At 42.3% G+C, this 19,651-nt stretch overlaps 7 protein-coding genes across 7 annotated transcripts; 5 read left to right on the top strand and 2 right to left on the bottom strand.

Moving 5' to 3' along the window:
* Positions 1-4,874: 4,874 nt before the first annotated feature.
* Bfra_006904 (uncharacterized protein) lies at positions 4,875-5,666 on the top strand (the record flags this gene model as incomplete). The annotated part of the gene is made up of 1 exon (XM_037337275.1): positions 4,875-5,666. One exon carries the CDS (start codon positions 4,875-4,877, stop codon positions 5,664-5,666), a length of 792 nt encoding a protein of 263 aa, XP_037198641.1.
* A 612-nt stretch (positions 5,667-6,278) lies between these two features.
* On the top strand, positions 6,279-9,159 carry Bfra_006903 (uncharacterized protein; the record flags this gene model as incomplete). The annotated part of the gene is made up of 4 exons (XM_037337274.1): positions 6,279-6,567; positions 7,064-7,684; positions 8,540-8,681; positions 8,721-9,159. The coding sequence occupies 4 exons, from the start codon at positions 6,279-6,281 to the stop codon at positions 9,157-9,159; spliced, it is 1,491 nt and encodes a 496-aa protein (XP_037198640.1).
* Positions 9,160-10,220: 1,061 nt separating this feature from the next.
* Positions 10,221-11,009, top strand: Bfra_006902 (uncharacterized protein; the record flags this gene model as incomplete). The annotated part of the gene is made up of 1 exon (XM_037337273.1): positions 10,221-11,009. One exon carries the CDS (start codon positions 10,221-10,223, stop codon positions 11,007-11,009), a length of 789 nt encoding a protein of 262 aa, XP_037198639.1.
* A 470-nt stretch (positions 11,010-11,479) lies between these two features.
* Bfra_006901 (uncharacterized protein) lies at positions 11,480-12,217 on the top strand (the record flags this gene model as incomplete). Its single annotated transcript, XM_037337272.1, has 2 exons — positions 11,480-12,075; positions 12,097-12,217. The coding sequence occupies 2 exons, from the start codon at positions 11,480-11,482 to the stop codon at positions 12,215-12,217; spliced, it is 717 nt and encodes a 238-aa protein (XP_037198638.1).
* Positions 12,218-12,787: 570 nt separating this feature from the next.
* Bfra_006900 (putative carboxypeptidase y) lies at positions 12,788-13,706 on the bottom strand (the record flags this gene model as incomplete). The annotated part of the gene is made up of 3 exons (XM_037337271.1): positions 12,788-13,032; positions 13,123-13,484; positions 13,552-13,706. 3 exons carry the CDS (start codon positions 13,704-13,706, stop codon positions 12,788-12,790), a joined length of 762 nt encoding a protein of 253 aa, XP_037198637.1.
* A 708-nt stretch (positions 13,707-14,414) lies between these two features.
* On the bottom strand, positions 14,415-16,202 carry Bfra_006899 (putative guanosine-diphosphatase protein; the record flags this gene model as incomplete). Its single annotated transcript, XM_037337270.1, has 3 exons — positions 14,415-14,472; positions 14,527-15,913; positions 15,962-16,202. 3 exons carry the CDS (start codon positions 16,200-16,202, stop codon positions 14,415-14,417), a joined length of 1,686 nt encoding a protein of 561 aa, XP_037198636.1.
* Positions 16,203-16,968: 766 nt separating this feature from the next.
* On the top strand, positions 16,969-18,737 carry Bfra_006898 (putative pul domain-containing protein; the record flags this gene model as incomplete). The annotated part of the gene is made up of 3 exons (XM_037337269.1): positions 16,969-17,241; positions 17,293-18,613; positions 18,667-18,737. The coding sequence occupies 3 exons, from the start codon at positions 16,969-16,971 to the stop codon at positions 18,735-18,737; spliced, it is 1,665 nt and encodes a 554-aa protein (XP_037198635.1).
* Positions 18,738-19,651: the final 914 nt, after the last annotated feature.

Here is a 19,651-nt window from a genome sequence, read left to right as displayed (position 1 = left end):
CGTACCGGTGAGAAACTCCCTGCCCAAGTCGAAAGTATTTCTTACTTCTTCATTCTTATTCAAGAAAAAGTTCCCCTATTTCAAACCCAAGACTTATGCAGAAAGGGCGATTTTACTTTCCAGCTGAACATTTCACATCATCGACATATCACCAACTCATCAGCTCTGATACCGATACTCCACTCTCAAGCTCAAGCTCAAGCTCAAAACATTACAAGTTGACAAATGCTAGTGCCACGATTCTGCACCTCGATAACCAATAGATCCTTGGTCTCAAAGCCTACAGCCATTGGAACAGCCTTGAAGAAATACAATAGGGCGTATGATACAACTTACGAGGTACCGGTATTGCCCGGTTCCTCAGAATCATCACGTATTATTTAATCTGTTTTGATATCAAATTCTTCATTCAATGGTGCAGCACAGAATAAAACCTATTCATCAGACGATACAAGATGATAGAATTCTACCTAACCACCTCGAGACCATCTACTCAAGATATCATGGCTGACCTCCGAGATTTGTACACATATATCACCCCAAAGAATTGGAATTATTCGAGAACACATAAAGATTACACAGATCTCTTCTTTAGCCTATTGAACTTTGCATTTGTTACAGCTGAATATCTAAAATAAAATTTGGGTTTGGATTCTCTAACCTAGAGCACCTACATATCAAACCCGAACGTCCCCCTTTAGAAGCAATTATTGTTCGTCAAACGTCCCTTAAATTCTCAATCGGGTAATACATCAGAAAAACTAACCAATCTCGATATCAATATTCCATTCAATAACAAATATTACATTTCCATCATCCCTTACCTTTTCTTGATAAATCACCAAATACCAACATGCGTGTCATTCATTTCTTCATTCTCTTCTTCCAGCAACAACCAATCCCTCCAATCCAATCCAATCACCACAACCTTCATCTAAACTCCACCCGCGAACATGACCGACCACTAACCAGTAACCACCGACTACAGAATGTATAGCCGTCCATCGTATCGTATGAGTAAACAATATAGTGAGTGACTCATTCTGACTGACATCTTCGAGTATCCCGTACTAACTACCTAGTAACTACTAACAGATTATGAACAACATTCAGGCCAGACAGTCTAGCGACGAACCATCAACGGCGAACGGAAGTCTTGGAGTCATCTACAAATTCGCCGCATGAGATGATGAGATGGTGTGGAGGAAATACTAGGTATACCGTACACTAGGTACCTACCTACACACTGACCAGTTCTACATACTTATTACTTTCTTAGGTGCGTACTTATATTACATAACTGTATATTACATATCCGTTTCGTCTACTCCATCTATATCATGGGATGGAATTCCAGGCAATATTGCGCAAACTGCGTACTAGGCGTAAACCACGAAATACAAACTCAGACTCCTAGTTCGCAGTTCCACAATGGTATATGGTATTTACCTATAAGATGATATAATATAATATATACCTTTCCACATCTTTTATCTTAGATACTCAATCCCCGTCCCTAGAAATTTGATTTTCCTTCCTTATTCGAGCTCTTCTCCTCTGGATTGCGGTATTCGTTATAGGTAGGTACTAGGAGATAGATCTACCCATTTAGCCTCGCTATTTTAGACTCGCTAGGTAGATACTCTTCGAGAACCTTTTTATCTTTCCTTTTCTGTTCTGTTGCTGCATTTGTCATTATGACGCTTGGATCATTAGGGGGTACCTAGGTTGTGACTCTAAACTCGTAGTAAGAAGCTATGAATGGATGGATGGATGGATGGATAGTAGGAGTACGGTAGGTAGGTAATTTGTGTAACCAACCCCAACCCATCTGGAATGGGAAAAACAGAATAGCTTGGGACTAGATTTCGATTCGTGAGGTGCGTACCTAAGATTGATTGATACAAACGATCTTTTGCATGTGATTGTGATCGACCGTTTCGCTGCTTGGCAGAGGATCTGGAAGAGGATTTTTTGGTCGGTGTGTTACGGTTAGGTATGTAAATATAGGTAGACAGATGGATAGATGATTTACTGCAAAATACAATAAACTTCGATATCTGCATTGCACTCTTGCTTTACTGGGTACCATTTCGGAGGTGTATCGATTTCTGCATCTCCGCATTCGTGATCTCTATCTATGATGCATGTTTAGTTTGGTGTACTGGTGCAATGGTATGATATGATATGACATGATACCGGTATAATAGTTTATCTACACTCTATCCAACGAGCCAACCCAATCTACCCCGCCGCATCAATCAATCACACACTAGGTAGGTAGCTCCACTCCACCCAAGCTACCCAAATCTAATCCGTCATCGTCTATTAGTTAGGTTGGTATGGTGGGTGGGACGCACCAAAGGAAAATAAAATAAAAGTAAAGTTCATCCAAGATTTTCCTAGGCTCCTATCACTGGGTTGCTAGGAAACTTACTCATCATGGGATTTGGGGGGTTAGGTATGCTATTTTATTTTATCGTTGTAGCTAAGGAAGATAGGGGGTGCTAGGTAGTTCTGGAAATGGAAATGGATGTAGATCGAGGTTTGGGGTTTGGAATGGAATGGAGGGGAGAAAAGGAAAATAAGGGTTCTTGCCCTTATCTCGTGATTTTTGGGGAGGGGGGGGGTTGATTTGGTTTTGCTATGGTAAGGTGAAGTAAGGTATTGGTAAGTACACCATCAAATCATCCAATGGTGGAAGAGGAAGAGACTAGATATGTATGTACGTAGTAAGTGAGTTGTAGATTGGTGAGGTGGCATTTTTTGAGTGTGGGGAATGGAGGGGGGTAGGGAGAGGTTTGTTTTGAGAGGGAGAGGGAGAGAATATTTATGGTATGTATGGTTACTATGGTATGATTGTTAGGGAATCGGGATTGAGATCAGGGCTGGCAAAAGAAGAGGGGAAACTCGAGAAAATGGCGGGGGTAGGGTTGGAGCGGCCCGAATGTGGATGAGAGATGGGCGGTTGAGGATGCGGATAGGATTGGATAGGGATAGGGATTGGGACAGTTGGCTAAGTGGAGTAAGTGAGGATAAGGGCAAGTGCCCTAATTGGGATTTATTTTGTTGAGGGGTTGAATTAAATTGGATTTAATCGGGATTGGGATTGGGATCGGGATTGGGATTGGCTTGGGTTGGGTTGGGTATTGGCATGGAGGGGTTGATGTGGAGTTAAGTGGTGGGGTGGAAAATGAGATTACTCCCGGTGAGTATCTTGATGTGGTTGAAAATTTATTTTTGGTATGTGAGTTTGATGGGAGGTACGTAGGTTCGAAATTTTTATATCTTTGATATTTTCCATGATATTCGGATAGATGCTGGTTGAAGATTAGATGGGGAGTGAAGTGAAATAGGAAGTGTTTATATTGAGATCTTGAGTATAAAGTTATATTCATTTCGCTGTATGTAGTAAAGTGATGAAGTTTTAGTAGACTCCTGATATCATGAGAGTTCATGATCAATCCATTTATGAGTTTACTCCTACTCGTTTCTTCAAAGTTGTTTGTCTTCCGTGCTCTCTGTTTACAGTCTATCTCTCTTTCTGGCTGTCCAAAAAAGAATGATTCTTACATATTCATCCCCCCAAAAATCGTGTCACTATTACTCAACATCCACAAAATATTCAGAGAAGAATACTCCTGATTTGTATCTCGAGACTGGAACCAAATAGTACGGGATGGTGTAGTAGTCCTGATACATACATTCATAATGAATATCTGAACATCGCCTCTCATAGGATGTTGTGCTCAATATTTACTTTCTGTCAATTGACTCCTTTTCTAAGAAGACATTTCGTTGGTGACTATATCATGTAATATATGTATGGAACTCTGCCCGTTATGGAGACCATAAAAAGTTTAATATACAGAATTTTTCCCGTTCTTAGGACCGGCTTCATCGCTGAGTATTATTACATATCACATTAATAATTGAAAACTTCGGGCTCATTCACAAAAACAAAGTTGGTGATCATTGCAGAATCATCTAGTGATCTGTTCATCATCATTGCAGGTCGTGCTTCTGTGCGGAATTATTTTGAATAGGTTTAAAGGGCGAGGTAGGTTTCTTGATCTGAGGGGGGTTTGGTTGTTGCTTTGTAGCGTTGATATAATGACATTACTGCGGGATAGGGGATAGTTTGACATGGCTTCTGATATTTGGGCGTTATGAATAGGAACATAGGAAGGTTTGGTGGGCTGCCGAGGGATAGAGAAATGATTCGGAGACGCGAGTTCCACGAAAGAGAGTCATTACAGGACGATAAATAACTGAGTATTCTCTGAAAGTGACGAAGTTCGACCCCAGAAGAGCAATCATCCATCAACGAGTATATTCGATGTGAAGTTGAGGAAGAATGACGTGAATGGTTGTGTGGAGAATGGAAGAAGCAATACCCAAGTAGAGAGTATTGTGTGATGGGACTGTACATGCTTGTGGGAGGTACGTCCCTTGTTATATAGTCATGGAAGAATTGAGTGGTATATCACATCGATGATTTCCTCTTCTTGACCACTTCTGAGACCTCCCTATAGTATTTATAGGATAACTTGGGAGTTTCTTTGGTTTTCTCCTTTTTGCGACTGCAATGAGGGCACATGTTTGTTTCTACCTTCCAAACGTATTCTATTGATGACTGTAGAGTGATAATTCATAAATAGGATATAGTTGATTCATACGAGATTCTCTTTGGAGTCACTGGTATTTTGATAGGAATAGAAGGATCGAGATTCGCAGGTTTGAAAGGCTTTCCTTAATATTTTCTTCTCTCTTCTCTATCGTTAGCATCACACATCTGTTCAGGGAACTTCAGATTATTTGTGACTTCCTGAAGGAACACCTCTACTTACAGCCATCATTAACATTAAGCAGCCATGCAATCCCCAACTCGAAATTTCTGGAACCAACCTTGGGCCAGCTACAATACGGCATTGCAGGAGTGCAATCACTGTCAAGTAACATTTACACTCTACAACTGCGGCTGTGTCAGAATGACTCTTCCACATTTCGACAAAGATCCTCTCAGCACATCATGCAGAATTTATCCTCCTTCCGAATACCCCTCCAAGCCCAAGCCAACCACAAGACCCAAAATTTTCTACAAGAGAAGAAATTCCGGTTGTGGAAGAGGCAAGGAAAGTGAATGTAGATGGAATGCGAAAGAAGAAAAACAATGTCCATATGATCCCAAAACCCGTCAAGATTGCGAAAACTATGTTCATATCTATAAGAGATGCACTCATGTAAATATGGGCTTTGTACGAATGTGTCAGAATGAAGAGGATCGTTGTAATCGAGGAGGATCGCCGAAACATATGCCGCATATTGTTGGTGGTGTTGTGGATGATTTCTGCAGTCGACAATGTGCAGATGAACAAGCAGTTCTTGATGAGGAACAACGAATTTTGGAAGAAGAATATGCTCGGAGAAGAAGTGAGAATACGGCTCAGGAAAGAAATGAGACAGAAAGATATCTTAGGTTTGAAATGCAATACCAACGAAACCGGGGCACTCAAAGACCTCGCAGCGATATACCACCAACTTGTGCGAGTGCTTCGAAGTCGCCGGCTTACTCGGGATCGTCAAATGATCAGTATTACCAGTATACTGATGCTCAGCTTGATGAAATCTCGCGAAATACCACTCGGAAACGCAGATACAAATGAGGAGAATAGACGCTGGGTATAGTTGACTGGTCCAATATGAGGCTTTTCGATGTTTGTTACTTGGTAAGTTTGGCGAGTATAAGTCAGTCTTGTAGATGGCATGTCTTGTGGATCAGGATGGATGAATTGCTAATATTACCTGATTCTAGGATGTTTTGTGGTGGTACCAGGGAGTGGGGGGGTTTAATGGGGAGTTCAAGAAAGGTTGTTGGGAACTAGTCTTTACTTTTCATCTGGGGTTCTTGGAGAAAGGCTCGGTGTGGAACTCAGGGAGAAATTTTCGGGGGGTTCTTTAGTCATCTGCAGGAACTGGGTTATATGAGTTGAAGGATGACGTGACGCTTTATCTTCCAGTTGTATGAGTGTCTGTCAAGTGCAGACTCATATATATGATAGTAATTGAATCATTATGGAATCTGTATTTTATTATGTTAAGGAGTCACTGTGGTTAGGCGCAAAGCGATGTATTCAAAAGGATTTAAATACCCGTCTTGAAGAATTCTTTCTAATTATTCTATACATTACCAATACGAGAGTTTTCAAACCCGTTTACGTTATCTTTTGATCTCTTAAAATAAATTAACAACTACTATTCAGATACTTCTATTTGAAATGTCCCATTACTCCAAGAGCGCCCGTGATTCCCAATACGACAATCCGCAGCAACAACGACAACGTCAAGGCGCAGTTGACGAAAACCAAATAGAAGCTATCCGTAAAGAGGACGAGAAAAGAGAGCGCGAGAAATATGAGCAGCAGAAGAAACAGGAACGTCAATATGCAGAAGCTCGAGCCGAAGGAAGGGCTGGTGATGGAAAGGATCGTCCACGAAGTGAGGAAGCCAGTGGACGTCGTTATGGAAAGGATTATTCTGGAGAAATGGGCGGGAAGAAAAGTGTTCGTTGGAAATAGATACTTTGAAGGGTCTCAGGTGCGAGGAGGTTATCGCGGTATGTGGTGTTCGATGACGCAGTTTGGAGGTTTCTTTGGTTTCTTTAGTCATATGTTTTTCGGCTTTGGAAATGGAAGTTCTGGCCTGACTCTATCCTGAAAGGAATATCATATAAATGACTGCAAAGTAAAGATGTATAGATTGACTCGAAATAGGATAGGTTGTTAGATTCATATTCAAAAACAAGGGTCTCTCGAGTCTTAGTTGGGAATCATCCGGAAGGCTTCAAACAGATATACTTCAAAGGATTCAGATTCCTAAATGGGAGATTCTTTCTATTTTCTTATTTACATTACCAATACGAGATTTTCTTGAAAACACTCTACATCTTTTGATCTTTGATCTAAGTTAATAACAATCAACATACTTCCATCTACACATAATGGTCTACTATCCCCCACGCTCCACCTCCCAGAACGAACACTACAATGATTACCGACAGCAGACTACCCATGTATCTGGCTACTCTCCCTCATATCTACCCCCCTCCCCCCACCAAATTCCAATACTTTTACCCACAATCCCGAACACGATAGCCGTAGAGCCTACCCTCCCCAAACCCAGAAGCGAATCCAGCGCCCTTACTCGCCACTTCCAAGACCCCCTATAGGACCAATCCCAATCTCACGTGCACCTTCACCAATACCTCCAAGATCACCTCCTCGCGCCCAAACATATCCATCTGTTAATCTGTACGCTTATGACAATAGCACCCCTCGCCGTTCAGAAGGCGGAAAATCACAAAGAAACCCCGAACAGGAAAATCAGGAAAGATCTGCCAGAAGGAAAGTTCAAGATGAAGAGACAAAGAGAGATGAAGAGCGGAAGAAGAAGGCAGATAAACTATGGAGAAAAGAGGAGGCAAAGAATGAACGTGAATGCAGCTCCGAGAATTTTTTTTTTGATTATCAAAGACGAATGGAGCGAGATCGTCATCGCCCGGTTGATGGACCAGAGGTCAGACCTAGTGGTGTTGTTGATAGAGGCTTTCATATGGATGGGGAGCAAGAGGATTTAGGAAAGAGAGTCAGCTGGAAGGGACACACTTTTCGAGGAGAGCTGCGTGGTTGATTGGTTGTGGGAAATACATAGCTTGGTAAGTTTTTCTACACTTCGGGCGTTTGTTCGATATGCTAATTGAACGAGTTGCTAAAAGTCTACTTTCTCTAGGGACTTTCTTCAAGGGATATCACTGCAGAGTGCAAACTCATGTTTTGGGTGGTTGGCTCAATATTTGACACCTTTAAATTCATAGGCAGGGATTTAATAGCTCGGAGTCATTTCAGAACCTGAATAAATCCATAAGGATTGGGACTCGCTGGTTCGAGGAATTCTTTTTTTCCTTCTAGTTTGCTGTACAATGCAACTTTACTTCCGGTGCTTTGCAATATCATATCTTTCTGAGAACTTAGACACTTAAATCTCCAATCGCCTATCAATGTTAGGATTCTGTGGTGAATACTTAAGATGTCTTACACAGTAAATCTCCTACCAGGTGTCGCACATGTGCGATTACTTGCTGTGCCCGTAGCTCTGAGCATACTACAGTTGAATCATTAGAAAATCCCTATTATTACCCAATATACAAATATTAATGATGTGCAATCACTCTTGAAGTTTTGTTTAGAAAGGAGATGACTCCATCTTGCAGTTAAGTTCTTACTACACCATGACTGTCAAATGCAACGTCTTATTAGGCGTTGACTAATTTGTTCTGGAATATTCCTGTATCGGTGACATTTCATGTGATCATTATCGAATTTTTATTGTTATCCAGCAGTCATTTGTAGTCTGGCGCGGGCTATAAGGATTCAGGATCGCTGGTTTGGGGACTTTTCTTTCTTTCCTTTAGATCAAAAATTCAAGTCTTTAAAAATGTCACACAACCACCATCACCGGATTATGCGCCAGAAGCCTCAAGACTTCGCTCCTCAAGCGTTAGAGACCACTAAAAATTCCTATCATTCTCCTTCATATAAGCAGCATACAACCCAATACGTCACCCCAGCGCCGCAGAGTGACGCAATTTCCCAATGGTCTGACACAAATTCCATCACGAACTTGTCTGAAACAACATCTCTACCAAGATCAGAGAAATAGAGGCTGATTCACGAAGACACAGAGAGGGATCGCCGACATTGTGACAAATGGAAGCAATGGGCCCGTGAACAGGACGAAGAAGACAGATTAGCATCTGCAGTCGAGAATGCTCGTAGAGAGGAGCATAGATATAGACTCCAGGTACTGGATAGACAGACACGGGAATATGGGAAACTCAAAATGGAGACTGATAGGGATTGGAGGGTTTATTTACAGAAATTGGAAGCTGATGAGCAGTGGGAAGCTGATAGACAAAGAAAGGAAGCTGACAGACGGGAGGGATTACGCATAAACCCCCTAAGGTATAATCACCCAAGAAAGGAGCATACCACTAGATACGCGTTAGGAACATCAGGTCGACGACTTTCCTACACGCCTTTGTCGGATGAAGCCCTCGTCGGTATTGCAAAGGAAAGCGAGAAGAGGAGTAAGCGCAGATAATAAGTATTGCAGGTAGAATTTGAGTTGAGAAGGGTATATTGTTATTCACTCTTACCAAATGAATAGTGCTGACAGTGATCAGCATAATTCGGTCAGTCGGGGCTTTGGAAAGATGTTAGTTGGTTGGGGGGTGATGTTAATATTTTGTGGATTTGAGAGTAGATTTGACAATATTTTGGGAGGGGGTTCAGAGGAAGTTTGATGTGTATTTCAAAAATTCAACTACGTTCAGATGAAATGCGCCACGTTTCAATGAAGTGAATGAACATATATCATGCAATTGACCAACGATGACAATTCAATCAGCGGGCAGGCCAAGATCTTGACAGACAATGATTATGAAAAAAGAGACTTGCTGAAGATTGAACGATCATTTGCTCCTCTTGAAATTATCAATGTTACAAAAATTTGAGCTTATGCTTGTTGGACACCTTTCCTCGGTAAAAATAGGAGAGACCCTACATCTCATTTGACGCAACCATCAATTTTCAACACTACGTCGATTTCATTTCGAGCACGTTTCAATCATGAGTATAATATCACCAATGGTTGTGTAGTAGAGTCAGTCACTTATATAATAATTATGGAGTCATTATGGATTGTATTTTCGATTCATAAAGAGACTTTTGGCATTTCTTTGGAGTCAATATAGTGGATACTGAGTCCTGATAAAAGCTTCAGATTACCCTGGACTCTCTTTTTTCTTTTAAACTCTCTTCATACTGATAACACACTTCCGTCTATCAAACTTCGAATCGTTTACATTGCATATTTCTTGACAATACACCACCACTCAATAGCAAATAGTCATGTCTCTTAAGAACTGGCCCGACGAAACGTATCCTGGTTGCGATACGACTTTGCCAACATGCAAAGTATGTATAGTACAGTACTGGATCTATCTCTGTGGGTGTATCAAATTTACCTGCCCTGGTGTTCCTGACATTAGTGTGAGGGGTAGCTGCATGTCATGTTATCAGTACCTGCCCATTGACGGACAACCAGAGCCAACTACAATACCAAAGATCAAGTGTAATGAAATACTAACTACTTGTGGAAAAATGAAATGTGTCGAGACTTCCGGGCTTCCAATATGTCGAGAATGCACGACTGAGGTCATCATCTACAAATGTGCTCACTTGAAGGTCAATAAATTACACCACTGCGAAGGGTGCCGTCCTCGCAAGAGCAAATATCTCAGCAGCCGACCAGAGCTACGACTTGTGCCCCACAATGAAAACATGCGTGGCGGCATGGTCTGTGAGAATTACTTGGACCACGAAGAACGTCGAAAAAAACGAAAGGAGTTGATTTTACAGAAAAGAGTACAAGTTTTCCCTAACTCTCAATCCTTTCAGCCAGAAAGCCACAGCCAACTAGACCCTGATTATCCCAAAATTCCGGACGCTACTTTCAAGAGACCAAAGGTAACAATACAACAAGGGCAAACACTACCGCCATATCATGGCTATCAATATCCATATGCACGAGAACGTGAGCCGGAGACCCAATACGCTCATACACCGGTGATGACAACAACTCACGAGTCTGGACCATCAGCCTATGGAGGTTATGGATATGCTGGGGGATATCCGCATGGGCAGCCGAATCCCCAATACATACCTCTCCCTGCTTCTGCGATACCACCAGCTTGGGGACAGCCAATACAACCATTGATAATAGAGGAAAATCCGCAAAGATACGCGGATTGGGAAAACAAACGGGGACGAGAAGAAACCCGATTCAGTGAGGCGGCCGACAGAGAAAGTACCGAGAAAGCTGCCCGTTATGAATCAACTTTACGCCGAGAAAATGCACGTCCAAGGGAGCACAGAAAATCGAAGCGATGATCAAGCCGCCATAGCAAAAAGTCGTCGAGCGATAGAACGTACTTAGACGAGTGGACGTTTTCAGTGGAGTTCAAATTACTGCTTGTGGGATACATTTCTTAGTGAGTTCCTTGATGATTCCATGTGCGCTAGAAAAACATTACTAACTTCGAATCACTGTCAAAGTGTTGCTGAAGAGGAGATGACTCCACGTTGGGAGGACTTTTATCATAGTGTGAGTCTGCACTACACAGTCATGATAGGGTATCAACTGAATCGTTATCGAATGTGTTCCTTTTATTTGGGAGTCATTTTGGAGTCTAGAGAAAGGGCTATATGGGTTGAGGCCTGTTGGTTTAGGATTTTCTTCTTCTTCTGTTTTCTATCAACAATGCAACTTTACTTTCGTTGCTTTCAAATGTCACACACCTTCTGAATATTCTACCTATTTCAAATACTAACTTCTGCCACACTGCGTTATTGAAATCGGTATGCCTAACATAATCACCCGCAACTGTTCCTCGGTGGGACGCGATGTACGATTGCCAAAATGTCCAAACTGTAAGATAACCTACACACTCTACAACTGCGGATGCTACGATATGTCTCACCCTACTTGGGGAACTGGCTGCAGCACATGTGTTCAATGGCGACCCAAGGACCTAAAACCAGAGCCAACTAGCATACCAAGAATCATTGCCAATGTAAGAAAGGCCACTTGTGGGAACGAGGATTGTGTCAGAATTTCCAAGCTTCCAACTTGCACAGATAAACGCGGATTGTGCACAACACGGTTTTGTATCTACGCGTGTGGGGAGATAAAGATAGAAGAACATTTTTCCCGGAATTGCGAATTGTGTCGGCCTAAGGGACACTTGTACCCCGCAACTCGACCAGTACGTCGTCCTGATATATTCGCTTACCAGAGACGACCCAAGATCGAGGGTGTCTGTAAGGATTACGGCGAACATGAAAGACAACGAAAAGAACGACAGGACGCGGCTGAGATGGCCAGAAGAACCGCGAAGTATGAAGACAGCATGCGATATGAACGGGATCGGGAAGCTGCAGGGAACCAGCAATACGAGTAAGGCCGGCAAACGGGAAGCCCAGTATCGCAGAGAAATGTAGAAGCGTATGGTTTCCCCGCACCAACTTATTCTGGACAGCAATATGCTCCACCGAGATGGCCTGATCCACAAGCTCCCGGTCCTAGTCACCCTTGGTAATACTACCGTGGAACTCGCAGGACAGCGATCGACTTGTCGGGTTGTACGGTCGAGTCATATGAGTCCAATTGATATGACTCCATAACCACATCTCTACCAGTTCTCCTTGCAGACGAGATTCATCAAGTTCTGAATCAGAGCGGGCCTCTGATTCATATCAATAATATCTTGCTACTCATGTTCGTTTCTTTGGAAGGAGTCTTCTTACTATTTCGCTTCTCTTTGGTGAAATTTTTCTTTGCTATCTCTTTGGGAGGAGTTCCGATCATATTGTATTTTGAATGGAGGTTTCATCTCATTTGTCTTTGGCGTCATTCTCCGAAGGAGAGTTCAAATAGCAGGCTATTTTAGAATGGTGGTCAAATCATTTGTTCTTTTACTCTATCCATGAGTCTTTATATTTGTGCGTGATACGAATTGTGCAATTTCGAATAGTGAATTTCTTGTTGTAATGAAACACACAGGTGTGGAATTAATGTCTGAAGAATTGTTACCATCCTACCAACCAATTAATGAAATCCCATGATGTAAACCGATATGTATACAACCCCTAGCCCATCTCAACACCACTCAAAACCATCTTTGTGTATTGAACTTACTCTCCTTTCCCTCACCATGATACTTTTCATAAAGAAAATTCGCTCCCACAACCGTCAGATTTTCTCTTCCAGCCCATTCTCTAATCCCACTCCCCGGTTCATCGAAGCCCCAATGTTTCCTCTCCTCCGGTTCCTCTAAATCCAGATTATCACCCTCGAGTAACACAAATACATATCTATGTTTTCCCGTTCCTTTTGGTGGCGCTGGTGCTTTATCTATTTCTTCTAGTCAGCTTACTCTATCCTCCTTCACCGAGTTCCTTTTTCCCCTCACAATTCCCGCTCAGATAAAGAAAAGAAACTCACAATCCACAACTCCCACGTCCTCCAACTCACTCCCACTCCACTCTCCACTAACTCCTTCCCTCCCAACTACAGCCTCAGGAATCCTAGCAATCCAATGACACATCTCAGACATGCTATCATCATCCCTCGACGGTGCATCTGGATCTGTAAGAATGATTGTCAAACCGCCCCGAACATGATATTTTCCAGGACAGAAAACTTGGATCGAGGGCGCGGATTGAGTCTGCGAGGGGCGGAGTTTATTGCCTAGTTTTACTTTCTTTGAGGAAGACGAGGAAGAAGAGGGGGTATAAGAGGGAAGAATATAACAAGCGGGGATAAAGGGATCGAGGACATCAGGGATGATGGATGATTTTTTGAGACTGGCGATCAAAGTGTTGGTTAGCATGGTGGTTACCGTGCATCGGGCTGAGAACGACATATACGAACATTTTCTTGATTCCTTTCAAGGACTTAAGTTTCTCGGTATGTAGTCCATCAGATCCAGAAATATCATAGTTGTACGATTCTGGGGATAGAACAAGTGCGGAGCTGAGCTCAATGAAAGCTGGTAGAAGAAGCGTGAGGAACGTAAGTAATTGCATTTTAGCTATATGATATGGGTTGATTGGGATTGATTTTCTGCTTGCAATGTAAGATAGTTTTGATAAATGAACAGAAAGAAATTGACGTTGAAATCATACTTCTTTATATAAACATCCGACATTGTAACACCCGTTTGGCTGGGCAGACGTTGCCGATGACGTCGGCTGCTCAAAAACGAGGGGTAATCACGTGAAATTTTCACTAAATGCCGATCGCGACGGCGATGCAAGAACCATTCTCAATAGTAAGGAGCTCTTCAAGATGTATACGAAAAGAATACATGGATCTCTGAATTGAGGAGCGTCGGGGGGAGAATATAAAAAAATGGAATACATAGTACCTGCATTTCAGTTCTTGCTCGTGGTGGATCTTGTCCATGACCAGGAAAAACTCCAGATCCCACTTAAATCGCCGCTTTGAGTTTCCAACGTTGGCTGGCATATTGTCAGATGTGGAAATCATTTGAAATCAGTGTAACTGATTCTTCTTCTCACGTCAAAGATATGCAATGAAAGATAAGTCCCAAAAGGTGAGATAAATCATATGTGTGGAAGAATAAAATGGTCATGAATTATTTACTTGATCAAAGCCACTGTATAGAAACAGCTTCGATACCTCTAAGTTTTAAATGATCTTTCAAAGTCGATCCCCGCATTACGCCACTCATCCATGAATCATACATATCTCGAGGCTCATTACATGATCATCTATGAGATTTCCTTGACACGGCATTTCCATCCGGAGCCAGCCTCAAGTAACGGAAGACTATTAATTGTTAGATGTGGCATTGAAGGGGAAGAAAGGAGGAATAAAACATACCTAGCACCGAGACACCATCCAAGCTCATTACCCTTGAGCTTCTTTGCAATCTTGACCTCTCTGTCAATTGGCATTTCATAACCAGTATGCAACAGAGCCATCATGAAGTTCAAATCAAGACACCATTCGGGTCTATCTCTCAACTCCTTTATGGCATCAGGGATGCCAGTAAACATGTCCCAGTGAGATTCGCCGCCACAAACTTGGCTGGTAAGATCGTGCATCTCTCGTAGAGTGAAGGATTCTGGCATTCCGAGTGGATCGGTACGGTCGAAGAAGTATGAGAAAGTGTACACATCCTCATGTTGGAAGGTCTTTTCTAGAGAAGGTTGATGAACACCATTGAAGGAGCAAGGTGCAACTTTACATTCGGCTTCTTTATACAACATCTTTTCTGCGAGTTTGCGGCATTGAGCTGGTGATGGGGAAGAAGGACCCTTCATGACGAATTCATTCTTCTCACCCAACTTAGCACGAAGAGGATGCTTCTCATCAAATGCAATATCAACTGAACGATTCATGCCTGGTGCAATACAAGGATTGATGATTGGCGATGCGGTCCAGGAGAGGTCTGAAGGATTGGCTGCGTGAATATCATCGATGAGAGTCTTGTGAATTGTTTCACGGGCTGCCATTAGACCATATCCCAAATGAGAATGCTGATATAACTCGAAATCTCTTCCGCCAAATGTAAGTTTGTATTTATGGTCACCTTCAGCCATCTTCTCGGGTAGTTTGAACTTTGGTTCAAAGACAACTTGGGTCGAACCTCCACCAAGATCGAAAACTGCTGCAGTATCTCCAGGAGCTGGGCCTCCAATGTTACCGAGTAAGAAGTTGGTTGTGATCCAAGCGTAGACACCCTCATCAGTACCATCCATAACTTGGACTCCACCCTTTTCGTCGGATACAACCGCGAAAGGATAGACAGTCTCCAATCTGGTACGAACAGCCTTGAGAATATTGTTGCTCAATTCCGGACCAAGTTTTCTTAAACCAGCAGTAGCTTTGACAGCCACAGGAGTACAAGACTTAAGTGCATCAGGGACAGTTTTCACTGCAACATCCATAAGCATATCGAGACTCTTTGCAGCACCTTCAGCATCAGATCCATAAGAACTCAATCCGGAGCCGCCCTCTTTCTTTTCAGTCATTTTGAACTCCTCAAACTCCAACTCTGGTGTAGGGCCGCAGTTGTTAAATTTGTATATGTGAACTCGAGATCCGGTACTTCCAGCATCAATCATGATGGCATATTGAACAATCGGCTTCGACTTGCTGTAGGATTTCGAGCACTTCGTTGTCCCATAAGTCGAATCAGATGGAGATTGTCCATCATTACCACCACTCTTAACTGTATCGACAGCACCTTCGACAGCACCTCCAACTATTTATGTTAGAAAATGATATATTAGGATTTTTTATTGTGGCATACCAGTGCTTGATACCTGCGTACCGCTTGGGGACAGATAATAGAACAGGAAGACTACGAAGAGCAGGATTCCTCCTGTCTTCAAGTATCTGGACCGCTGACTTTGGGTCATTCTAGCGTTCTTTGATTTCTCCAGTTTGGAAGCGGCGCTTTCGTTTGCGCCCGAATTACTATATCTTGCAAGCTTCTCGTGAGGGTCGTGTGATGTGCTCTTCGATGGGAGAGAGACAGAAGTACGTCGCATCTGCGAAAGAGCGACTATGAATGATAAGTAGAACTAACCACCTAGACTAATTACCAACTCAAGCCAAGTAAATATAAACTAAAAAAAAGCGAGTGAAAAGTCTGGCAAGAGAAAGGATTGGTGAAGTTCCAGATCCTATTACTTAGGTATGCTTTTAGGGAATGAGAAAAGAACAAAGCTGTTCCCTATTTAATTTCATAAGAATAAATTTAAGTAAGGGCAGAAAATGGAAATGAGAAATAGGGGACGTTTTGCCTTCTATCCTTGCATTGGATTTGAGTGCTGTGGCTAAATCTGGGATTGCGGCGATGAGTGATTGGTTGATGTGTTGTTAATTAGAGTGAAGGGGCTTGTGGAGGTGTGGAGATATCAACGCCTCAATGATAAAGATTTTCATTTAAGTTTGAAGCTTATCGAGAAAGGCATGATGTAAAAAGTGCTTAGTCACAGTCGAGGTACTCGCTTCAACGGCGGGGTTCCTTTATCAACATGTTAATGACACCCTTCGACCGAGTTTCCGAAACATCGTCAGCTCGAAGTTGCCTGCGGTGATAAATCTTATGTCTTTCATTCATAGAATGATATAGAACAGATACTATACCCTACATGAAATCGTTCATGATGCTACCTCAATAAATACCCTAAGTTTGGTTTCTCTTATTTTGCTTTTCTTTTCCTACCACTTTCCTCTCCGTCTCTCTCTTCTACTAACCTGTGCATCTCCCCTTTCTACCCAACACGCTCAAAAAATCACAGCAACAGAATAATGAACGTTCAGCTATATGTCTATGATCTGTCAAAGGGCCTAGCGCGTAATCTGTCAGGAGCTTTATTGGGAGTCCAGATTGACGCTATCTACCACACCTCTATTGTTTTCGAGGGTATTGAATATACCTACGATGGAGGGATCAAAACTGTCAAGCCTGGCGAAACTCATCTGGGTAAACCATTGCAGATTATAGAGTTGGGGAAAACAGATCTACCTATGGATGTGATTCTGGAATATCTGGACTCTTTGAAAGAAATCTACACCTTTGAGGTAAATTCTCCTACGATTTCAAACCTCCTGTCATAAGCTAATTGCACGTAGGCGTATGATCTCTGGAAACATAATTGTAATAACTTTTCAAACGATTTTGCTACATTTCTGGTTGGCCAAGGAATCCCCGAGCATATTACGAACCTCCCGGAAACTGTTCTCAACACTCCCTTTGGCAGAATGATCCAACCGCATTTCGATGATTATGTTACTTTGAATAATATGAACAATGGCGGTCTGTTGGGTATCCAAAATACAGAGGATCCACAGCAGCAAGCATCGATGTCACAGGTTCGACATGCCCAAACTTCTGCTGAACTGAACAATCTCTTGAACTTAGCAAGGAAGAAATGCGCAATTATTTTCTTTACTTCCCATAGTTGCGCTCCATGCAAACCTCTATATCCTGTCTTTGAGCAACTCGCAAAGGATGCAGGACGCAAAGCCGTTTTCATAATAGTTGATATTGCCCGGTCATATGAGATTGCCACAAGATACAGTGTTACCGCGACGCCATCCTTTGCGACTTATTTACAAGGCGAGGAGGAAAAACGTTGGGCGGGAGCAGATGTAACGACTCTACAACAAAATGTAGGGCTTCTGGTACAAATGGCGTTCCCGCCACATGCACATGAGTCTTTACGTTTACCAGCACTTCGTGCACCAAATATGTTGCCAGTTGTTTATACTAAAGTTCCGCCACTTGAAAAACTCAAAGCAAAGATGGGACCTGCTGCGGATATTCCAGCAGTCAAAGGGGTTCTCCACTTTGTATCAGAGGGACAATCAAAGCCCGCAGCACAGACTCATCTCCCGGATCTGGATGCTTTCAGTTGGTTTTTACGAGAAGCTCCTTCTAAATTACCCACTGAAGTCTTGTTTACAATCGTTGATGTTCTTCGATGTGCTCTCGTGGACCCAAGACTTAGTGGCTACTATGCCGAGGAAAAGAACCATAAAACTATTGCTCCACTATTCTCACATATCAATAGTCTTAAAGACTGTCCCTATTCACTCCGTTTAGTCGCACTCCAAGCAGGTTGCAATCTATTCACAAGTCCCTTATACCCTCAACACATTCTCGGCTGTCCGGCCCTAACCAACCCACTCGTTCAACTAATCACAACCTCGCTGCTTGATGACGCACATCATAACGTTCGTGTCGCAGCCGCAAGTCTTGCCTTCAATATGGCATTTGCAAATTCTAGTCTCCGTATAGAAGATCACAAAGAAGTATTACCAGAAAGCGAACAAATAGAACTTGCTGCATCTTTACTAGAAGCTATACAAGAAGAGAAAGAATCCCCAGAAGCATTGAAGGGATTCTTATTGGCGTTTGGACATTTGGTGTTTGGAACCCGAAAGATGGAGAGTTGGTGGATTTATTGAAGAGTATGGACGCTCAAAGGACCATTCTGGGTAAAGCGAAGGCTTTCCCTAAGGAAAGTGTGATTAAGGAGATTGGACAGGAGTTACTTGGGAAAGGCTTGGAATAGGTGTGCTTTTGTAGATATCTGGTGTTAATGGGCAATAGATGAACAACATACCACTTTTCCTAAAATTGCAAGCCACCACTTCATGTGCTTATGCGTTTGTGGTAATCTGCTTCGACATTGGTAAGGAAGTAGACAACTTGGAAGTTTAGCTCGAGCATGGACACGATGTTCCGTAGACACAGGTCATAGCTTCATGTTGGCATGGATCATAATCTGCAGTGTACAATTTTGAACGCAAAAATCCGCAAAGATACCTACAAGATATTGATATTGATATGTCGGATTATCAGATAATATTCCAGCATGCTTACCATGAAAGCCTCCTCTGAAGATTATCCCCCCAATTGTGTATTCCCATTGTTTTCTTATTCTTATCCTAACTTCAAATTTACATTATTCCGTTTTAAATTTTTGACACGGATCTCTTGACCATTTATTCTTACCTACCTATTGGATAGTGTTATCTTTGACTTCCCTGTCCATTCTGTATTCTCGCATCACTTCTCATATTACTACTCACTTTATGTCACTCACCTTATGACATATCAGATATCAGATATCAGGCCATACTTACTTCATTACTTACTTTCTAGAACACAACATGCTGCCGCTCTCCTTCCATTCCTATCTTCACTCCACATTTCCACTCTCACTCTATATTCACACTATCCATAGGAGTAACATTAATCTCTATCTTTCACCTTGCGATACAAGAACTCATATTTCATATCTTAGTAAAATTAGTCTCAACTTTGAGCTATCCTCACTTTCATCGTGGGTATATTTCTGTTTGTTTACCTTTTCAGTTTACCAATTGGATTTGTTTACGTTACAGTAGGTTTTGCTTTGTGGAAGTGGGATTGGAAAATTCAGGTTCGATTGAGAGATATTGGAACTTGGACGAGGCTGAGGAG

Source organism: Botrytis fragariae (assembly GCF_013461495.1).
Source record: "Botrytis fragariae strain BVB16 chromosome Unknown tig00000000, whole genome shotgun sequence".
Lineage (NCBI taxonomy): Eukaryota > Fungi > Ascomycota > Leotiomycetes > Helotiales > Sclerotiniaceae > Botrytis > Botrytis fragariae.
The sequence above is the reverse complement of the archived record's forward strand: the minus strand, read 5'-3'. Positions and strand labels throughout refer to the sequence as shown.